This window comes from Erithacus rubecula, assembly GCF_903797595.1.
Source record: "Erithacus rubecula genome assembly, chromosome: 3".
NCBI classification, from domain to species: Eukaryota; Metazoa; Chordata; class Aves; order Passeriformes; family Muscicapidae; genus Erithacus; species Erithacus rubecula.
In genome coordinates this window covers 68,274,612-68,297,283 of record NC_136689.1, presented here as the reverse complement: position 1 = coordinate 68,297,283, position 22,672 = coordinate 68,274,612, and the positions used below count along the sequence as shown (strand labels likewise).

At 44.5% G+C, this 22,672-nt stretch overlaps 1 protein-coding gene across 1 annotated transcript in view; it reads left to right on the top strand.

Moving 5' to 3' along the window:
• Positions 1-1,952: 1,952 nt before the first annotated feature.
• PHLPP1 (PH domain and leucine rich repeat protein phosphatase 1) overlaps positions 1,953-22,672 on the top strand; it is a 135,541-nt gene continuing 114,821 nt past the window's right edge. Inside the window, exon 1 of the mRNA XM_079301622.1 lies at positions 1,953-3,607. Within this exon, the coding sequence (XP_079157748.1) occupies positions 1,993-3,607 (1,615 nt within the window). The 5' untranslated portion in view covers positions 1,953-1,992. The remainder of the gene's footprint in view (positions 3,608-22,672) is intronic.

The window sequence follows — 22,672 nt, the reverse complement described above, 5'->3', positions numbered from 1 at the left end:
CAAACTGATGTTCAGATTTTTTATCTGCTGTGCTAGGGACACCTCAGTAACATGTAGAATGTGGTATCTCCAGCTACAAAGAAGAAAACTGGAAGCTCCAGATGTTTCTTTGGTTCAATGCTCTGGACTTTTTCTGTGTGTGGATGAACATGCAGGTATTTGAACAGTTTGAGAAAGGTAGATCTTCTCTCTTGTAACTCCCACCAAAGAAGAGAACGGCTGGAAACTGTTTGCTAGAAACAAATTTCTAGTATCATCAGTAACAATAATGTCCCTGGAGCTTGCTGTTTCCTTCTGAACGTGTGTGTCTTTGTGTGTGTATGTTTGATGTAGAACATTTCTCACACATTTAAATCAGGGGACCTGGTGTAACCTCTTCAAAGTAGGTGGAGCAAGGGTGGTGCAAAGCAGTAGAAATAAATCAGAATGTATCAAACAGCCGGAACTGGAGCTCATCTACTCAGTTCTGACTTCTGCTGCTTGTTGCTACTGCCAGCGGAGGTTTTGGGCACCTGTTTAAGTCTTTAATGGCCAAGTGCTGCCGTCATCTTCTGCCAGTTTATGCTCTTGAATTTCAAAGACGCTCCTGCTGGTGGTTGCAGCTCTCGATATGGCTCAGAATGAACTCCACAATCAGACCAGTTAATTTTCAGATTGTTCTGGTCACAAGGTGGGTGGTTTTCACACACAGTAAACATCAGATTTGTTGTTACAAAAAACTTTTAAAAGGCTACATGACTCCACTGTAAGTGCTTTGGGGAATTCCTGTTTCCTGTGCCCTGTTTCATCTGCTTCTATGTGGTACGAACACAGTAATGTGGAAGTGTCAAGATATGTTTTATTAGGAGAGGTAAACCTTAACTTTATTATGGTTCTGGTTTATTTCGGGGTTCATATATTACACAGACACACACCAAAAAGACCAACCAGCTAAAAATAATGTTTCGCTAAGAGTTTATTTCAGGGCTCTTAGCGATGATTTATCTCCCCTAATATTGATGTACCTGGTCAATTGCCCAGAACTCCCAATTTATTGCAGTCTACTGCGTTTTTCATGAATCTCTGGCAAGATGCTTCGCTGTGATTTTACAAAATGTATTAAAAAGGAGAGATCTCAGGCAGTTACAGCCCCATCCAGCCGGCATTACTCAGCTAAAACATCTCCAGGAGCACAAGAGATTTCTTGTGAATTTCATAGTACGGTGTCTTTGCAGTGTAGACTCACATGTTTACACTGCTAATTGAATGTATCTGATTTTCCTTTTCAGTAATTTGTTTTAAATCACACGACATGTTTTTTTGAAAAATGTTTTTATTAAATGGCTGCTTCTCAGCATTTTTCTACACGTAGGCATCTTAGGTAAGTTTAGTCCCAGAAATACAATGACAGACTAATGGCACTGAAACCTTCTGTGTCAATTCACAAAGCAGCTCTTCTCACAGTATGCGCGCGTATATACACATGTATGTTTCCACCCACATTTCCATGTCTCTCTCCATCTTGGATCTGGAGGAATCACCTCCCTCTTCCGAGGGAACAGTGCCCGGGCTCAGTGCTCGGGCTCTGGCCGCGGCATCCAGCGGGGACAGCGCGTCAGGCTGGACAGAGCGCGGGGAGCGCCAGCCGCCCGGCCAAACCCTCGGGCCAGACCCGAGCAACGCAAACATGGGGCGCGGGACAAAGTCCTGGAATCATTTTAACACGGGTCCAGCCCCGCGCCGTGACGGGCGGCAGCGGCACGCTACGCCTCCCGGGGGAGCGCCGACACTGCCGGCCTGCTCAGGCCGCTCCCCTCCCGCGCTCCCGCCGCCGAGCCTGCGCGGACCCGGGACTCGCCGCCGCCGCGGGACTACAGATCCCAGCGGCCCCCGCGCGCCGCCAGGGCCGGCTGGGAGTCACGCTGTGTTTATGGGCGAGGCCCCGCCCCCCCGCGCGAGCGGTGGCGTCACCCTCGCGAGCCTCCCTCGCTCCCCGTGGGCTGGTTAATATTCATGAGCCGCGCGCGCGCGGGGAGCGGCGGACGGCGGCGGGATCGCTCGCTCCTCGCCCGCCCGCCTCCCTCCCTCGCTAATGGCGCTGGCGACAGCCGGGCAGCGGGACTGAGCCGGGCACCGGCGGAATGCTTGCCGCGGCTGCTACGTAATCCCCCCCACCCCCGGGACGAGGCGCCGCGCTCCGCTCGGCCCCCCCGCGCCGCGCCGAGCGGCGCTCCCAGCAGGGCGGCGGCGGTGGCGGCATCCCCGGCCCCGCGGGCGATGGAGCCCGCGCAGCAGCGAGCGGCAGAAGCCCCGGCGGCGGGAAGCGGGCGCGGGGAGCCGGAGAGCGGCTCCCCGGGCAGGAGGAGTCAGGCGGAGAGCGGCGCGGAGCCGTCGGGCGGCGGCGGGCAGCTGGACGGCAAAGCAGCCGGCGGCCCGCGGCGGAGGCGAGGGGGAGCCGGCGGCTTCGCTCCTCCCGCGGCGCTGGCGGCCAGCGGGACTCCGGCGGCCCCCGGCGGGGCCGGCAGCGCTAACTCTCTGCTCCTGCGGCGGGGGAGGTTGAAGAGGAACCTCTCCGCCGCCTCCACCTCTGCCGGCGGCGCCCCGGCCCCCTCGCTGGGCACCCGCAGCTTGGACAGGAAGGCGCTGCTGCTGCTGAAGCCGCCCCGGCAGCTGCAGCCCCTGCAGCCCCCGGAGCGGGACTGGGTGCGGCGGGACCTGCAGCGGGGCTGCGTCCACGTCTACGAGCGGCACATGAACTGCTACCTGCGCCCGGTGCTCTGCACCCTGGAGACCACGGCGGCAGAGGTGGCCGCCCGGCTGCAGCAGCTCGGCCACCGGGGCGGCAGCAGCGTGGTGCGAGTGCTGGGCAAGGCGGGCGCGCCGCCGCCGCAGCCCCCGCCCGAGCCGCCGGCGGGCCCCGCCGAGGCGCCGCCCGAGCCCGCGGCCGAGGGACTGCGGCCGCAACCGGACGAGAAGCCCCGGAGCCGGCGGGGGACGCGGAGCGGGCTGTCCGGAGGAGGCTGCGGGGAAGCGGCGCGGCCCGACCGCCTGCCGCTGTGCAGCGGCGCCGAGGAGAGCGACTTGGCCGGCGGCCGGCCGAGCCCGGCGCCCTCCGACTTCAGCCCCGGGGCGCCGCCGGCCGAACTGTACCTTGCGGGGCCGCCGCTCTCCTGCCCCTCCCTGCTGGGGGAGCTGGGGCCGACCGGCTCCGACACCGAGAGCTTCAGCCCCAGCGCCGAGAGCGTCTCCGACCGGCTGGACCCCTACAGCAGCGGCGGCGGCGGCGGCTCGTCATCTTCGGACGAGCTGGAGGTGGAGCCGGCGCCCCCCGACGGGGTGGAAGAAGCAGGTGCTGGGCCGGGCCGGGACCCCCCCTGCCCGGCGGAGCTGCCCCCGGGGCGGGCAGTGGGGGTGCCGGCGGGCGCGGCCGGCGGGCGGGAGCAGCCGGCGGGGCCGCCCGCCCTGTACGTACAGCTGCACGGGGAGACCAGCCGGCGGCTGGAGGCCCACGAGAAGCCGCTGCAGATACAGAACGACTACCTCTCCCAGCTGGGCTTCCGGGACCTGTGGCGGGTGCAGGAGGAGGGCATGGACTCGGAGACCGGCTGCCTCATCCGCTTCTACGCCGGTGAGCGGGGCCGGGGAGCGGCCGTGGGGAAGGGGCGGGAGCCGCGCCCACCGCTCCGGCTGTTGGCGCGGCGGGGTGAGCGGAGGGGCGTGCGGGCGGCTGGGCGCTGCTCCTCCGCCGGGCTGTCCCCTGTCGCGGGGAAGGTGGCCCGGGGCTGTCCCCTGTCGCGGGGAAGGTGGCCCGGGGCTGTCCCGTCCCGGGGAAGGCGGCCCGCGGGTGTCTCCGCGCCGCGCCGGGGAGGGGCCGTGCCGGGAGGTCCCCGGCGGCGGCGGGAAGCGCTGCCCCGGGCCGGCTGCCGGAGAAGCCGCGGTGTCGGCGGCGCTCGGGCTGCTCCAGCGCCGTCCGCGGGGCAGCCTCCCCTTTCTCCAGCGCCTTGGTAATGGAGGTCGCGCTTGTGTTGTTTTCCCGTTCCCAGCAGCGGCACTGGGCGTTCGAGGTTAAATCAGCCTTAATCTACTACTGCTTTCCCTAGTGACGAGGAATTGCATCGGTGCCGCTGCCGGGCACGGGAGGTCGAAGGCTGTTCGTCCTAAACGTTTGCGGGATGCCGGCAGGTTTGGTAGAGCTGCGAGCCCGCCCCATCGCGGAGCTGAGGGCACGGCCGGCTCTCTCCCGAGGGAAAGCCCCGCGCAGTTCTTGCTCCTGAAATTGGTTACAACAGTACAGGGAGCGCGGATGCCTGAGCTGAGAGCGGTGCATTCCTGCAAACAAAACTCTGAGCTTGGCTTTCCGCGGTGTTGGCATCGGTTTTTCCCTTTAGAGTGGTGGGACTTCACTGAGAGACTGAGGGCTGTACGCGAGAGAAGCACAGGTCATGGTCTTTGGAAGCGGAGTGGTCAAAACCTTTATAATGAAAAGGGAGAAGCTTTGTAATTCAGCTTTGCTGTTACAACGTACAGTACAGAATTTGGAGAGTGTTGGGTGGAAAAGTTCTTCCCACGTTGTAATTATGCAACCTTCTGCAGTTTTAGGGAGGTTTAAAAATACCTTGTGTGTCAGTTGAGTTGGTTTGTGTAAAAGATTGACTGTGATCTCGGAACTTCCTGGCTTTTAGCTATCCTGTACATCTTTTCAAAAAGAAGACATTGTTTCATGTCCAAGTATGCATTCAAATACCTTGTAAGTTTTCCTGTGAAACAGGTAAATGTGATATCCCGAGATGAGGTCATGCTAGCAAAGTAGCACATGCCATCCATCCTCTTGCTGGGTTGGCTGAGCAGAATGGTCCTTCAATGAACCGTGAGAATTCAGCGCTTTAGCTCTGAAATATACAGAGATTCCTTTCTCGAGTGAATTCCGCTGAATGTCAGATGGAGTCGGTAATGGTGGGGTGGGAAGGAGAACAGTACGCTGGATAAGTGCCCTTCTTTATTCAGAAGAGAATGTGGGAGTGGTGGCAAGTGGTCAATTCATCTTTTCTTCAGATTCTTCTGATTGTACAATGACCCTGGCATAACGAGTGCAAAAGTAGTATTTGTAAAGGAATTGACAGAAATAGGTTAGATGCATCGGGGATAGAAAGTAGCTTAAAATACTTTTTTTTTTCCAGATAATGATTGTGGTCTTTTGTGTTTCTGTGCCTGCTCTTGAGGATGGAAGTCAGCAGGTGATGCTGGGAGGGATGTTGCTTTCTTTATTTCCAGTCCCACCCCACCACTAAATGGGGATGCATACACGTGTTTTAAATTGGGACAGCTGTGTGCCTCCTTTTCTAACAGGATGCGTTCTAAAGAAAACACAATCAGGAAACAGCGAAGTCTTACACACAGTTAAGCCTGTTTGCATGTAGTTTTAATGCATTAAATGATTAATTATACATGCTAAATGAGGATGTTCCAACTCTGTTTTATTTCAGTGTCTCAACTTGACTGCTAATGTAGCTTGTACATTTTAGACTTCCTTGTACAAAACTACTGAATAGAAGAAAGGGTATTTTTGTGAGCATACATAGGATTAAATTAATGCAAATTTCTTACGCAAGTTCATATGCTAACAAGTATGCCTCTGTACTTCAAAAGTGCAGCGTTTTTTGAAATCCTTATCTCTTTGAGAGGATCTGTGATCAACATCTAAAACACCTGTGATCAGGTGCTTGTAACAGAAAGGTTGCAGCATCTGAGGTACCAGACCAGCCAAAAGCAGTTAAGAAAATATTACTGACATGTAATCATACTGATTTTATGTAACCGTCTTGGCAAGTTATCTCTGCTTCCTTATTTTATACACACACAACCCGAAGATGAAAGGGAGGGAAGGAGAGACACTTAAAAAGAATACACACCAAATTACACTGAAAAGGGGAGCAATTTTTTTGGCTCCAAAGTTAAGTGTTTTGCTCAGGAGAAATACCTTTTTAATAATTGATCCTCCAGGATTATACCCTAAGGAAAGCTTTAAAACAGTGATTTCCTGTTTGCCTAGGACTTCGTTGATTTAAGTGGCCTGGCTTGTCCCAATGGATAGAGAACCACTAGCATCTCTATCCCTGTAATTTCCTGCAAGCTGTCTCAGTAGGATTTGGTGATACTGGTCTTGTACTGTTGTGAAATGGCATAAACCTAGGCTGGATTTATTGCATTGCTTCTAAAAGGAATTCTTTCACCTAATCCCCCTGGAGTGGGGAGAGAAGAGAGCAAAGTGATGACTTTGGGGTTTTTCTTCTTTCTGAGGAGAGACAGTTTTAAGACTGGAAGATGACTGTACTGAAACTTGCCATTACAAATTCCACGTAAGACAATATAGCAAATAGTTTTAGTGATTGCTGTAGGCTGGTAATTTCTCCTGTTGTGGAATCTGGAAAACACAGATTTAAAATACTGCTAGGAGAGCTGCAGAGAATCAGATTTTTCTGCTGTGATAAAGGAGTTTTCTCAATAAATAGCAGTCCACAAATGTTCTGTAAATGAAATATCTGGTCTTTAAAAAACCTTCAAAACCAAAATGGGACACTAAAAAGGTAAAATTGTTTCCTGTACACTGCCATGGTTTGTTTCAGAATGTGGTTAGTGCATGTTTATTCTGGTGTCATCTCATTTTCTTCCTTAAGAGTGTGAGTGTGGTTGATTCCGTCAGTGTCTTGACTATTTAAGCATTAAACAGAAACACCGCTGCTAAAACAAAATCCCTTACAGCTTTAAGGGACTGATCCTACTTCCTGTAACATCAATTTTGAGCAAAACTGGGAATTAGTGGTTGGTCAGGCATGTCAGTTTTTCTCTCTGTTGAAATCTGTCTTAACAAAAGATAATGTCCTCAAAGTTTGAAATGCTTAATCTCTATTTAAAAGGACATGGTTAAATAGCTTTCTGCTGACATACTGTGTGACTGAGTTATGGAAGTGTGTAAGAATCCATAGTACAATTACAGTCGTGCTATTGTCGCTGGCAGACTGATTAGGTCAGATTTCTTAAACTATTCCTAAAACCTCGAGTGGCTGTGATCCAGAAGACTTTCTACAAACAAGTTATAGTATTCCTTATTGATTTGTAAAAATAACTGTTGTCCCAGTGGCCTTGACGTCCTGAGATAATTTGCATGTAGAAGGAAAAGCAGACTAATGCAACAATCTCATTAAAAGCTGCAAAACTGCTTATTTGTTTTAGATCAAAAATAAGCATGGAATTATATGCAGTGCTGTGTTCTGGAGCTTCTGCATGGCTAGGAGTGTGAGTAATATGATCCTGGTCTTGAGGACTGGTTCAGTACAATGGATGTTTGAGGCTTTTTTGTTTTAGTGCTGAAAGGTGATGTTTCTGATTCTGGTGCTTGGCCACCATTAAATTCTCTGCCCCCTGATGTGACATAGGGCTTCTGCACCTGCCAGTGTCATCAAATATATCACTTTTTCGGTAGGTGAGTGCCTGTAGGCACAATACTAAGAAATGCCAGATGTAATTAAGGGTGTTAATTTTGCATCTGGCTGTCAGATGGTATTTGGGAAAAGATTATTTTGGCTCATGTGGCCTTTTAGAAAGCTGTGAAGAAAAATGAATGTAGCTTGATCTTGACGTACGTTACAAGGGATGGTTTTCTGTCCATGAAAGAAAGCGGGGGGAGATCTTGTGTCAGGATCAGTTGCAGTGCTCTGAGCAATTGTGTTTGCTTGCCTTCTTTAAAAAAAGTAAACCTTGCCGTTGGGGTTGTACTAAGACTTCCAGCTAGATGGATGGAAACCTGGTTTTAGATGCTTAGTTTAGAAGGTGCCAGAGGCCTGGCAATGCAGAGCTTTGTGGAATGTATTGAATTGCTGGCTGCTTGTTGTACTACTTGGTGAATAACACAGTTCAGCTGTTTAATACATTGATAAACTCGATTTAAGGTGACTAAGTGCCATTATGGGGGGAAGCATGCTAGAGACACTCTTTTTATTACTGAATGTGGGAGAACAGCTGTGCACTAAAGAGCTGCTTTTGGAGCACTTGACATAGTTCTGACATCTCATGTCTTTAACATGAAAGGAATTAGTTCACATTAATGTGAATGGATGTCTTCCTTCAGGTGTGATTGGACAGGAGAGGTCTCCATGACATGTGTCTGATACCAAAAGGAAAAACAACCTCTGCCTAGGGCTGCTATGATCCTGATTTTTTTTTTTTTTCTTCCTAAAGTGACTCAGATGAACATTCTTTTACCTTGTAATCATTTATGTGTTGGCATCTCCTGCAGAGAGAAGTAATACCTAAATGTTTCCTCTTTGGGAAATACTCACATTTCAGCTACATAGCAGTTTTAATCTGGGCTTGGTCCATGTCAGTCCCAAGGTAATGACATTTCTAGTCCTGTTCTGCAGGAAAGTTTAAAATGGTTGCATTGCCTTTGGCTGGCTCCACCTGTTCACGTGCATAGCCATTTGCTTATCTACTGTTGGAATGGGGTCTTTCTGAGGTAGGCAGCTTTCAGGGGGGCTCCTGCACAGGAGGAGCCCTGCAGATAATGCTGGAATGCTGGTGCAGCTGAGCTTTGGTATGTGACAGCTGTTAAGTACAATGGTCTTTGCAACTTTTAAATTCTGTTGTACTCCTGGCTAGCATCCATAACTTAAGTACGTGTTAAGTACCAACACGGGAGATTTTAGTGTGATGTACATAGCAGTTACTATATATACTGAATATGCAGTACCTAATTTGGTACATCCAGGAGCTGAATTTCTTCACTGCTTCACAGCACAGAACGTGGCATTCCTTTTACTTTTTTTCCTTAATGTATTTTGATACTATCCCTCTTGCAATTTTTACAAATTATTTCCCTCTCCCCCTTTTTTAAAAATTTGTACAAACATCCTCTTGATGATGGAATTGCTGATATACCTAAGACCCCTTCTCTAATTAAAGCATTAATCTGGTCTGTTAAGACACTGGCAGACTGGTATGCATCTAAAGCACTACATAGTTCTTGGGAAGGTGCTACTTAATAGTACAAAAAATGGGATTAATTCAATCCAATGTTAGCAACTGGTGTGTGCTTAACTATCAAAACCTGCTTTTATAGTTAAAAAGCCTCTTTAATAAACAACATAAAGAGATATTTGTTATTTAAGTGGTCCTGTAGGAAAGAGCCATGTATAAGAGAACCTGCCAGAGCAAGTCAATTTAAAAATATATATGCATACAGAATTCCATAGAATAAAAGTTTAGAGTCTGCTAGTTCTTACACTCAGCTTTCTAATTTGAAGGGAGACAGTGCCTCACATGCTTACATTCATTTCTCTCTGTTTAAGGGTGATAATTTTGAATAACTATTTAAGCTATTAGCATATTAATTTAGGGGGAAAAAAAGAAAAAGAAACCAAAGACTGACCTTCTGTTTGCCTTGGAGAGAAGCAAAGAGAATTTGACTTAGTCTTCAGTGTTTGATTATTTCACTGCTTGTGGAATGGGGCACAGTGGCATTTTAGTTCAGATCAAAGTGCTCGTGTACTTGTTTTCAGCTTCCCTTCAGTCAGTTTCATTGCTCTATTTTAGAACTTTTGCTCAAATGAGGATTGGCACTCTGGGAAGTTGTTTGTCTGGAGTAGCTCTGTAATAGCTGTATTCTTTAACCCAGAAAACTGGATGCTGTAGTTACCTTTGAGAGTATTTTTGTAAAGTATTTTGTGTGTGTGTATTCGAGTGGAATAGATTTGGATGTTTCAAGTCAGTTGCAGTTTGTGTGGGGAAACTTTAACCAAGTAAAAAGGGTGGGGTAGGATGCACCAAAATATCTTCAGTTTTGTGAACTTCACTGTCTTGGCCAGCTTAGTTTTTGCTTCTCTGAGATGTTTCAGAGAAATGCAATGAACCTTCATAAACAACTAAAAGTATTAAACTCACGAAAAATGTATGTGTCTTAACCTTTTCTGTATGGCTTTAAGACAGGAATTCTGAAACACTATGCCCTTCACAGGGTATTTAAGAAAGTCACAGTAGTACAATGGTCCTCATTTAAAAAAACCCAAACGAAACAATGATATCTTTCTTATGAAAATCATCTCAGAGATTGGAAACCTGTTGAAATTACAATTGCATTGTAGTGTCAGAGTTGGGTATAGATTTGAGGTAGTTAAGGTCTATAAATTTTATGGCAGAAAGTTTCTGAAAATTCTAGATTTTTCAGTTTTGCTCTTCATTCCAAAGTGGCATGTTTTATTCTTTGTGTAACTTTTGTCCTTACATAGCTTTTCTGGACAGTTGAATTAGCTGTAGTGTTGCCATTTTTGTGAGAATAAGCTGTGCATTTTTCACTAGAAAATAACCTGTATTCATTGTAGATTAGTTATTTTTTTCAATTAGTCTGGCATTTATCCACCCTAGTATCTTAACATAGATAGCATTTTCCAAAAATAACTCGTGGCAAATTTGAATTGAACATTTTCCCACTGATTGCTGCTACATACTGAAGTCACCTTAGGTATCTGGGAATTTTAAACTTAAGTATTATTTGTGATATATTTTATTTAACTCTTCGTTTACTTTTTATCATATGTGTTCTGTATGATAAACTGTTAAAATTAAGAAAAAAACTTGATTTGGAATGCAGCAGCTGTTGTACCTTCACAGAGGGATGTATGTGGATTTTAAATGAATAACAATACTGTGTTTTGCTGAAGTTCCGTTCAGGATTTCAGGTTGGCAAAATGAGTGGTGGTAGAACTGGTTTTCTGCGGTGTCTGTGCTGGCACAGGCACTATGGTGTGTTTTTTTTGTTTTTTTTTTTTTATTTTTTTTTTTTTTTTGGTTTTTTTTTGTGGTTTTTTTTTTTTTAAAGAGGGCACTGCCAGCAATTGCCCTTTGGGGTCTTGTGTGTTATTCACCATGGATGTGGTCACCAGGGCCCTCTGTACTCCCTGCCACTGTCACATAAAAATCCTTTGGTTATGGAAGTGAATAGTCCAAGTTCTTTATGTCAGCTGCCCCAACCAGGATTCCTTTTGCTTTCCTGCTTAGCTAGCTAGCTAGTCCTGACCTTGGGATCTGATGGCTGAGGCTTTCTGCTCTCCAGGATGTGGTTAAATATGTGAAAGAATGGGAATGGTACATAATCTCTTGGGGGTTTTATACCCCCCCTTCCTGCTTCATCCCCCCATTATTTAGAGGGCAAAAATTGTTCTTTGGAGGACATTACATTTAAAAATGACAACTATAAAACCAGGAAGAAAGACCTCCTGGAGTCAAGTAATTTAATTTCACAATGTAGCATACTCTTCTTTGAAGCTTTTTCTGTCGATAGGGAAGTAAAATTTCTTCCAGCTGGCTTTGACTTATTTGGAGGGATGCTGAAAATACTCATTGCTCAACTAACTGTGTGTTCCTCGATTTGACAGCTAAGAATAGTTATTTACATATTGATGCAAAATACTGAGTTTCAGGGATTTTTTCTCTTTAGTTTTATCTAGTTTAGTTCTTGGTAGAAGTAAAATGAAAATTTTGTAAGTGGGCAAGATTTTTAGAGTTTAACTATAAATATATTTTTGTGGGCCAGAGGTAACGTTGTTCCTCTGCAGGGTATTATTTGTTCTTGGTCTTGTGCAGTGTCAATGGGAATCTTCAACTTTACTAGGCTCTGGATTGTAATCATAATTCTCAAAACCCCATAATAGCCACTTGTACCAGTTCTTCTCATCTTTGAGCACTCCAAATGTCATGCCAGCTTATTTAAATAAAGACAAAACAATGGGCCTTGGTCCAGGGGGTAATGAGGAGCTGGAATGTCTTTGAAGTTCAGGACCCTGGGCTGTAGGTGCAATTTACATAAACCTCATTATGTAATCTGAATGCAATTTCTCTTCCTGTTTGTTTGATTTATGAAGCTTTGTGTCCAAAGAGAAAGAGATAGTAAGACCTGTAATTAAGATAAGTAGCAGGCCACTCCTTTTCTGAATGTGTGCTCTGGGGAGGAGAGAATGTAGATGCCAAATTAAGGGTAGAACAAAACCTGTGATTCAGGCACCTTCAGTTGATGCGAATAATTCTGACTCCTTTCCTTTGAAAAAGCTGTATGCTTCTTTAAACAATAACTATGCCTAGTTCAAACTGTTTTTGGCTCTATAGATGGTACAGAAGATCTTGGATGTCCTTACCAGCAACAATTTTGCTTTTATATACACCAAGGAGGAGCTCTGTCTAAGCAGCTCTCATCAGTTTGAAAGTTGCCTTGTAAGTTGCAAGTATCTAAGTGGACAGTGAGCTTTCTGATGAGAATTGTGTACAGTGTTGTTCTCATTCAGGCACCTGCTTTGTCTTACTGCCAGATCCTCTCTAACCTTTTTCTTCCACAGATTGTAAGTAGGAGCACTGCGTTTGTGCTTAGAGTCCTACAAGCAGCAAAGCGACCTACGTGTGCAATCTACTTGCTTATTATATGTTTGGTCAGCTGAACCAGTGACTCCTTATCATGAGTTCTTTTATGATTATTGAATTCAAATTCATAGAATTGTTGAGATTGTAAAAGACATCCAAGGTCATTGAATCCAACCTTTGATTGAGCACCTCCATGCCAGCTTAACACTAAGTGCCATGTCCTGTTGTTTCTTGAACATTTCCAGGGATGGTGACTTCACCACCTTCCTGGGCAGGCTATTCCAATGCCTGACCACCCTTTCAGTGAAGAAATTCTTCCTGATGTCCAACTTGAGTCTCACCTGGTGCAGCTTGAGGCCTTTTCCTCTTGTCACTTGTTGCCTGGAAAAAGAGATCACCCCCCACCTGGCTGCACCCTCCTTTTAGGCAGTTCTAGAGTGATGTGGTCCATCCTAAAACCTTCTTTTCTTCCAGCCTAAACAACCCCAGCTCTCTCAGCTGCTCCTCATCAGACTTGTGCTCCAGACCCTTCCCCAGCTCCATTGCCCTTCTCTGGACTCACTCCAGCCCCTCCATGTCCTTGTAGTGAGGGGCCCAGAGCTGGACACAGGATTCAAGGTGCAGCCTCAGCAGTGCCCAGCACAGGGGCACAATCCCTGCCCTGCTCCTGCTGCCACACTCCTGCTGATACAAGCCAGGATGCCATTGGCCTTTCTGGACACTGGGCATGCACTGGCTCATGTTCAGCTGCTGTCAACCAGCACCCATAGGTCCTTTTCCCACCAGCAGCTTTCCAGTCTGTGCCCACAGCCTGTGGCTCCACGTGGGGTTGTTGTGACTGAAGTGCAGGACTAAGTAAGTGATGGAGGAAGGTATTTTTCCTTGTTCTGTGTGTTATTTAGTGGGACAGACAGACCTCTAGGGGACATCAGTGAGCAATCATTTTATTTATGAAACTTATTAGGTTGTCTCAGGCATAATTACTGCGTGTCACTGTTGACTTTCTACATCTACGTCTGTTTGCTTTCATGCTGCGAAGCTTGTCTGTTGAAATAAAGTGGTTAATGACAAAGTGTTAAGAATGAAGTGGTAGAACATCTGGAAGATGGCTAGCATGTCTAATGAACTGAAGTTAACAGTCTAGGAGCTCTTGGTTTCTTCTGGTACCAGTATTTCTGTGGCCACAAGCACTAAAGCATGATAGTTTGCAGGTTGCAAACAGGATGTGTCTCAAAGAGAAGTTAATCATATATGTGTGGGAGATGCAATTTAACATTTCAGAAATACCGACAGGAGTTTGTTGAAAGCTGTGCAGTATGTAATTATACAAAATTATTCCTGAGTTGAGGACTTGTACTGTCTTGGTAGAAGCATGGTTGTGTGGATTAAAAGTTGATTATTTAGAAGTAGACCTGAATTAAATCTTTTCAGAGCAAGCAGTTAACATTTTTGGGTGTCCTTGGGTGTCCTAATAAAATAAAGGACTGACTGAAAATATTTGAAGTGTCCAAGCTCCGGGAAGTTGCTGGGGATGTCTCTTTTTGTTCTGGTTTTGTTTTTTGAGGGGTGTGGATGGGCTTGTTTGAATGGCATGAAAAACATGTCCCTTCTCTGTATCAATTAAATTAGAACTTATAGTCTGTATATTGCCTGTGAATAAACAGAAGATTTATGTGATACAGTTCCAACCATCAAATACAGAAAGTGTTTTCCATTTAATGACTTCCAGAACAATAGTATCATCTGTATAAGCATATTCATCCCTGCTAAGATTAGACTATAGCACTGAGAACTGCTTGGTGTGTCTCTTTAATCTCCTTAATCGAATGACAACTTTGATTCCCGCTAATACGAGAAGAGTACATTAAATAATTTTACTTATTTTGCTTTGCAGGTTACATATTGAATGTGTCTCTTGTAAGAAAATGCTTCAGAATGCTTCTTTGCTTTTATCTTTGTGATAAAAGATCCTAGTTTATTTTGCAACTTGCAGCTTCTTGTAATTGAAACCTGGAATAAAAATATATTGATCAGTATCACTAGATGCTGTAGTACAGAGATTAAGACAGCTTGTAGCCTGCAGTGGACTAGGCCATATTCTTCTGTGAGTGTCTGAGAAAATGTTTCTCTGGATAAAGCAGTCTGCTAGAGCCCAAGGTATATTTGATGTTTAATTTGCAACAGAGGGTGGGATGTGATCCTTTGTGCAGTGCTCCACTGGAGTGTGAGCAGTTTCAGCACCTCTTGCTGCTTCAGTTCTGTGTTAATAGGAGATGTATTTTGGGTTCCTGGCAAATAACTGATACTACATACTTACACTGTGGAAATGGGGAATGCAGATTTGTCACCTTAGTTGTGAACAGCATTGTCTTGAGAGTGTCAGCAGATTGCAAAGCAGAGATCAACTGTAGATCCTTTCAGCCCAGAACAAGCAGATACTTCTCACCCCTTTTGCCTTATTTTTTTCCTTCTTTTTTCCTACTTGTCTTTTTTTTGTAGTGCTTTTATTTTTCTTCTTTTTTTGTTTTTCCTTTTAGTCTTTTTTTCTCCCTCCCCTCTTTTTTTCCCTTTTTCCTTTTTTTTCCCCCCTCTCCTCCTCCTTTTTCTTCTACTGGAATTTTGGGACATTCTTGGCTGCATTTACTAACTCAGCCATTTTGTACATTTTGAGACTTCTTATTGAAAACTTTGAATGGTTTCTTTTCAATATGCATGTATCAGCAGGCCTCTTTGTGTGTTCCTAATTCTTCCACGCCTGTATCTATAAAGCTGTATATCAAACAGTACCAGTGCATTACTTGTGGAGAAGAACATTTGTTCTAGCATGGCTAACACAGGGCTGCAAAAATAAATAAGTAACATTCACTTTAGAGGGTCACAGTACATGGCTGTAACAAATTCAACGAATTACTGACTGTATATGTCAGCAATGTAGGATCAGGCAACAGTGTAGCCAAGAGATAAAAGCAACAGAGCCTTAAAGCAGTTTAAGGTGTATTGTACCTTTATATTACAGGAATAAGCATTTGAAAATTTTTTAGGGTATTTTGTTAAATAAAAAATCCTGTATCATGTATGTTCTTCATCCAGCTGAGTATCTGTAGAAAGTCTAGGGTTTTAAAAGGTAAGGGTTGTGGCTTGGCTTGTCTGTTAGAAGAATTTGTGAACTGATTATGAAATAAAGGAAGAAAAGGCTGATTTTGCGTAGTAAGAATTATGGCTGGTAGTAGAAGAGTTCATGCTGTTATAGCCATTGAACCTAGAATTGGATATACTGATTCTTTAGCATTAGACTCACTTTTAACATTAGACTGACAGTGGTATCACATGCAGCACATCCTTAAAGCCTCTGCTTTTTCGGAATGTGTACAGCAGACACGAAGGAAATTCAGCATTTGGCACTGCTCTCATGTTTGCTGTCACCAGCTAAGCTAGGCATGATCGACTAGACAAGTTAAATAAAACATGCAGTTAACAATCATTGTCCTTTCTGAATGGTGAAGGAAAGTGCTGGTAGGGAGAATTGTACAGGTAAAGTCTAGTCTTGTAGCCCCAAAAAAGGCAGGGTTCCTGGTAGGCAGGTCCCAGGAAGTCAGTGTTCAGACTTCTGTCCAGAAGAGGTTTGCATACAAGCTGTATGAAGTTCAGTGGGGCAAGTGCCAGATTCTGCACCTGAAAGGTGAGAACCCTGGATGTGCACACAACCTGGGGAGCGAGAGTTTGGAGAGAAGCCTCACAGAAAGAGATCTGGGGATCCTGGTCAACAGCAAGTACAATGAGAGTCAGCAGTGTGCCTTTGCAGCCCAAAGGGCTTAACAACATCCTGAGGTGCATCAGGCACAGCACCACCAGCCAGCTGAGGGAGGGGACTGTCCTGCTCTGCTCTGCACTGTTACTGCCTCACCTTGAATACTGTCTGCAGTCTCAGGCACCGCAGCATAAGAAAGATTGGAAAGAGGGCTACAGAGGTGGTGAAGGATCTAGAGGGGAAACCTTCTGAGAAGCAGCTGAGGTCAGCTTGGTTTGTTCAGCCTGAAGAGGAGGAGACCGAGGGGGAGAGCTCATTGCAGCTACAGCTTCCTCCCAAGGAGGAGTGGAGGGGCAGGCACTGATCTCTCTGGTGACCACTGACAGGCAGGGCGGGGAAATGGCATGAAGCTGTGTCAGGGGAGGTTTAGGCTGGATGTTAGGAAACCACCAGAATGTGGTTGGAGACTGAAACAGGCTCCTTAGGGAAGTGGTCATGGCACCAGGCCTGCCAGAGTTCAGGAAGTGTTTGAACAATGTTTTCAGACAGATGGTGTGATTCTTGGGGCTGGCATGTGCCGGATCAGGAATTGGACTTCAGTGATCTTTGTGTGTCCCTTCCATCTTGGAATATTCTACCATTCTATGTGTCCTTGTCACTGGTGAAAACAAGAATAACTAGTTTTTGTAGAGGTGACCTGTTCTTGCATCTATGTGTTCTGTGCGATTCTTAACATGTTGCACTTGGAGGAATTGCCTTTCTAGATGTGGTATAGTTAGTTCAAGTTTGTTCTGTTGCTGTGTGTCTTGGCAGTCCTTAATTAGAGATGGTATTTAACATCCTCTTCAGTAGGTTCTCTTGCCATTGTGCCTTGGCACTATGGATTTCTGGTTGCGCTGGCATTTTCTTCACATTTTCTTCACAGTTTTCACATTCGGGCTTTACTTTAGCTCATCCACTAATTTTCATTTACAACATGTTCTCAGTTGAAAATCTTTGGACTGCTCTCTGTAGACATGACTATGCTGCTTTGCAGCAAAATACATAGTTGTCTACAGATGGTTGGAGACTAATGTCTAACTTTGATACCTAATGTAGATGTTGTCTATACCAAAATGAATGCTGTGGCCTAAATTTTTTTATGCCCACTTTTAATTTTGATAAACCCACTAACCTTTTTGTAGAGGAAATGTCTGAATAATACAACGTCTTCATGTGCAACAGGGAAATGGTGCAATACCCTTATTTTCCTAATGAAATGTTGGATAAACCTTGTCTTATCATTCATGTATAAACATCCTGTTGTGTCTTTTTGGATTCTCTTGTGCATTTGCTTCTCCACACTGGAGTTACAGTTGTCCTTTCAGCAGCCTATGCTGAGGAGAATACACTCCTGTGGGACTGTCTGCAGGCAGGCACACCTGGCTGTTTTGCTTTGGATGAGAATCTTTGCTTCCCTTCTTGGTAGTGAAAAGCGTGGTGGTAGCTGGTTGCAGGTCTCCAGTGTGGCTCTCTCTGAGCAAATCACTGTGATTTGATGAGATGTAGGGCTGTCACCTTTCTGGCAAGGCACAAGAGTGAGGTGCTGCCATCTCACCTGTACCAGTCTGGATTCCCAAGTTGCAGGCATGGCCAGCTGAACTGTAAAAATGAGTGCAGGGTGCTCTGGGTCATTTTGATCTTTCCCTCTGTGTCCTATTCTTGCCCTGTTATTTTCTCATGTGTATGTGTGTTGAGAGATTTGATGTGCAACAAAGTCCTCACTTGGAGGAAGCTGCTCTGGCTTTATTTCCTAATGACCTGTAAAGCAAATTGCTGAGTGCATTTGTTCTTTGGTAGTTATAAAGCAGAGGATGGCAGCACATGATTGGAGAAAAAAAGAATTTTTATATCTTGCTGGTTACTGGTAGTTGTTACTCTTAATAATGTGTGTGCTTTGTTTCTTACTGAAGGCACTTGAAGTGAAAAGAGTGATTGAATGCTGACGTATCAGTTCATCCAGTTAGGGGTTTAAGGTACAGAGATAAATACAGTTGTAGCTTGCTCATAAGTGTCACGAGTCTCGTGGTGAGGGAAGAGCAAAGGTAAAAGCCCCATGTGGCAGAGAAGCAGGGCTTGTCTCAGGCGAGCTGGTGGCTCTTGCCTGCAGGTAGAGCAGTGCTGTGCCACCATGGGCAGCTCTGCTGGATCTGGCAGCACTGTGCTGGTGACATCACCCTGAGGAGAGGGAGAAGGTTCGGCAGAGTCACTGGGGCTGCTTGTTCTGCGCAGGCACTCGGGAAAGGGTTTCTTTCCTATGCTGTCTAATAGATTCAGCCTTTTATTTTATAATATAATTAAATAACCAAGCCTTTGTGAGGCTCCTGAATTCCTTTAATTTAGCGGCAGCACAGAAGCTGAATTCAGAGTATTCATGGGCCTGTACTATCTCCCTGACTACTTGCCAGGTCTATTCATGCTGTTCTGAGTGCAGGAAGTTCTCACATTCATTCAGGGTTGGGGGGTTGGGGGTGGAAGGCGTTGTGTGGTTGGCTTTTTTTTTTTTTTTTTTTTTTTTTTTTTTTTTTTTTTTTTTTTTTTTTTTTGTAAGCAAGGGAAATGGTTATAAGGAAAATTCTTCAGCAATTCCCTGGGACCAATTTACCAACTGTTAATCTGTGAGTAAATAATGGGAACAGTTTATACACTTGGCAGCTCTTGAGAAAGAGCAAAGAATCATGAGAAGTTCACAGTCCACAGCCTCAAGATAGCTGAATCCTTTGGTATGTTCGGATTTGTCTGAACAGGGACAGATTAACACTTTTTTTGCTAGCACATGTGATCTTAGATATTCTGAAGTGCTGAGTTTGATGAGGAAAGTGTTACACTGGCATCTAGTAGCTGGCTGCTTACATTTAACTTGCTCAAATTAAATAATTATTTTTCTGTTTGAGTTTTAGGGCTCTAGCCAATACGTTCATCATCCTGTTACTGTTACTAATGCTCTCTCAAGGAGGGGATGAGGAATTGTATTTGCTGCCTGGTGAGAAGAAAGCTGGTAGTAGTGGCTTTCCTTTGGTTCCAGAAGGGGAGACACAGAGGGGACCAGAAGGTGAAAGAACCAAAGCTAAATGACTAAATCAAAGCTAGTAGTCAAAACTCCTAAATGCTCTGCAAACTTAAACATTCATTTAACTTCTCAGGAGCTGTCTCACATCTCTGATCTGTAGTATCTAATCTTTATCACTAGATACCACAGTGATAGACGTTACTGACATGTGTTAAGGACATTGGAAAAGGGAAAGTGACATATTGGTGTGGGTTTTCTGCTGCTACAGCTGAGGCATTGAGGAAAGCACACAGCTATCTGGGATGAATATAGCAGGATTTGGGCAAGTTGCCATTTTCACTGAAACAGACAATTGGGGTGGTACAGACTCCGCTGTATTTGCTTTTTAACATTTCTCTGGATTCTGTTGCAAAATGGAGGAACAGTGGATATACACGATTTGGTACCTAAATGGCAAGAAAGTCCATAGATGAAAAGCTTTTTATGTAGATAGGGTGGGCTGCATCTCACGTGTTTCATCTGGAAACTGAATTGGAGGTGGGGAACCCAAAGTTGTGTGCCCGTCTCATAGCCTGTGGTGAAGTACACATTTTTTTGCTGGGATACAAAACCTGCAAGCCAATGTACCCTTAAAAATGTTTTAAATTTGGATTGCCATAAAGCTAAGTAATCACCTTTATAAGGGTTCACTTTTATTGTGATCCTGGTATGGTAGGACATAGGAATTACCCTGGTGTAAGAAATATGAAATTCTGTTGTTTTTGTAGGACAGCTTCCTGTTCTCTTGAAAACTGCAATGTATTTTTGAGTTTCATTCTGTTCCTTTAGTAGTTTCTATAAGGAAAAGCATTGTGCTTTTGCTCTGTCAGTGACTATTTTGGCTGTTTTTATCCTTTTTTCTTTCTGTGCTCCAGCTTAGAAGATCAGTCTGAATTACTTTTCATGAGATAAAGTCTTGTGAATGAAGTAGTTTTTCCAAGGTGTTCTTGGTTCTGGATCGTGATCTGTTAACAACATTTACATATGGATTATGGCACCTGTTAGCACTCTTGCAACTGAGAAGTAATGCCAGGTGTCCCGATTGTTCTAGGAAGAACAAGGAAGCAAGGAGTAAAAAATTGTTGCTGGTAGATAGCCTTTTTTTTCACCCCCAACTTTTGAACTATGAGTTTTGAATTCTCTTTTCTATTATAAATACTGGTGCTGAATATCCATGGCAGCTTTCCTTTTAGAAAAGCTTACCATTTTAAGCTCTAAAAGCACTCTGGCAGCTTTACTTGTTACAGATTTATATTAAAAACCTTCTGCTTGCCTGTATGTATAAAATTGCACATTATGTGTAAGATTTTAATCTCTACAAAGTTAGAAGGTTACTACTTAAACTTACTTTGTGAACCCAATTTCATAACAAGACTAAAAAGTACATGCAAGCACAGATTTGCCTCAAGGATGGTTTTCTGGTGGTTTTTCAACACCTTGTGAAAGTCTTCAGCAAAATGAAGATAAATAGCTTCAGCTATTCCACACATTCTTGAGTACTGGAGGAGGGGGAGTGTGTCAGCTGGGGGGAGGTTTACAAGTAAAACTCCTGTTGCCAGGCAGCCCGAGAAGTGCGTTGGCATCACTTGGAAATGAGTGCAAATTATGGGTTGCTGTTGGAGCAGAGTGGACAATGGAGGTAAAAAGAGTGTGAAGAGAAACTTGACTGTTTTGAAATTAGTTTGTTTCGCCTTCCAGGATGTTAAAGTTAAGGTAACTGTCTTTGAAAGTCTGACAGTACTGTAAGAGGAGAGCTGGGCTACACAGAAAGTGTAATTCCTGTCCTTTTTTAATCCTTATAGCATATTCTGTTGAGTTAATGATTGCTGTTACAAAATGGGGTGTTGGAACGTGTAGTTATGCTATTGCTCCTCCTAGCTGTTAGTGTTGTGAGTAGATGAATGCTCAAGAGCTGCCTGTTCTGTTCCAATGCCAAGTCTTTTTGTTTAGCTTCTGGCTTATATAACCAAATCGAGTGCTTGCCACAAGATGCTTTGTGCAAGATACTATCACCTGAAAGTACCAGTCTCCAAAGGATTGTGTTGTTCCCTCTGCCTTTAAAATCTAGTATTGGGGATCTATCACACAGGTAAACTAGGAGTCAAAGGCTTATTACTGTGTGGATGAGCTTTACTTATGAAAACCATATTGGTTTTCATTGAAAGCCACTTTTTGTATGTCTCCTTTCCCCACTGTTAGTGGTGTAGGATTTACTCTGTTGAAACATATGCCTTTGTAAGCTTAAATTTGTCAGTGTGTGTGTGTTTAGCAGAATGTTGTAAGATAGTAATTAATGCTGTAACCATCATGTGAATGGAAAATATTTCTGCAAACGTGTCTATATAACTAGATACTTGAGAGGATAAAATTAGGCTTTGGAATTTCCCTCTGGTCCTGTTTAACTTAGCTAGCTCTTAGACATTTTATTATGGTGATAGTAGTTATCTGTCATTGTTTCACTTTTAATGTCAACATTGCACTGTCTTTTGCAAGAGCATAACATGCAAACCTGGGGCGAATCAGGACAGTCAGATGGAGGCTATGTTGTTATGTTCTGTCACCTGGCAAGTTTCTGTCCTTTTTTTCAGTTTCCTTGTGAGTTTAAAAACTGTTGTAGCTGCTGTGTAGCACCTTTCTTGAAAATATTTTAATATTTCTACTTTAAACCTTAGAAGTTGGAAAGTACAGGCATATATTAATTCACGGGTCTTCAGTGTTTACATTCTATGGTGACTGTAAAAGACACTGATTTAACTGAGACTCATAATTCCTCAAGGATTCTTATGACCATACAAGATAAAACTGTATACAGTACCATGTTCTTCTTTTGGCTATTTTTGTGAGGAAAAAAAAACTGTGAAGGCAACTCTATTGGATACCCCATGTTGTCTGCTTTTATCTTTTTTAAATTCTATTTAACTTTTTCTTAAGTGTTTTGAAATGAAAAGATGTTTAGGAGGGCTTTGGGCAAGATGGCAAAATTTTTGTGCCACCTGGTCTTTTCCCCTCTGTATTCCTGATAACAGTAAGAAACATTTAGCATACACATTTCTTCCATAGCTATGATGTTAAAACTATGGGGAGAAATGGTGAATTGCTTTTTTCCTCTTCCCTTTCATTTTCGTAGCACACCCAGAAACCCCTGGATTTTTGCCTTTGTATTGGGAGTTCTCTCTTGGAAGCTGAATGCTTGCAAGGTGGAGATCTTTATTCTGTGGTATGACTCTAGCATTATGGAAAGTGACAAAGCAGCCTTTTGGTTTCTGCAGTGTGCAGGTGGACACTTTCTTGTGAGGAAGCCTTCCAGCAAATTGGCTGGGCATGATGCTCTGTTGTCATACCATTGTCTAAACTAGTCAAGCACTCTTCCATTTTAAGTGACTGGACAGTCCCGGAGCTGCATTTGGGTTGTAAGTACCAAAACAAGTGTTTCATGTGGCCCTGATATTGAAACA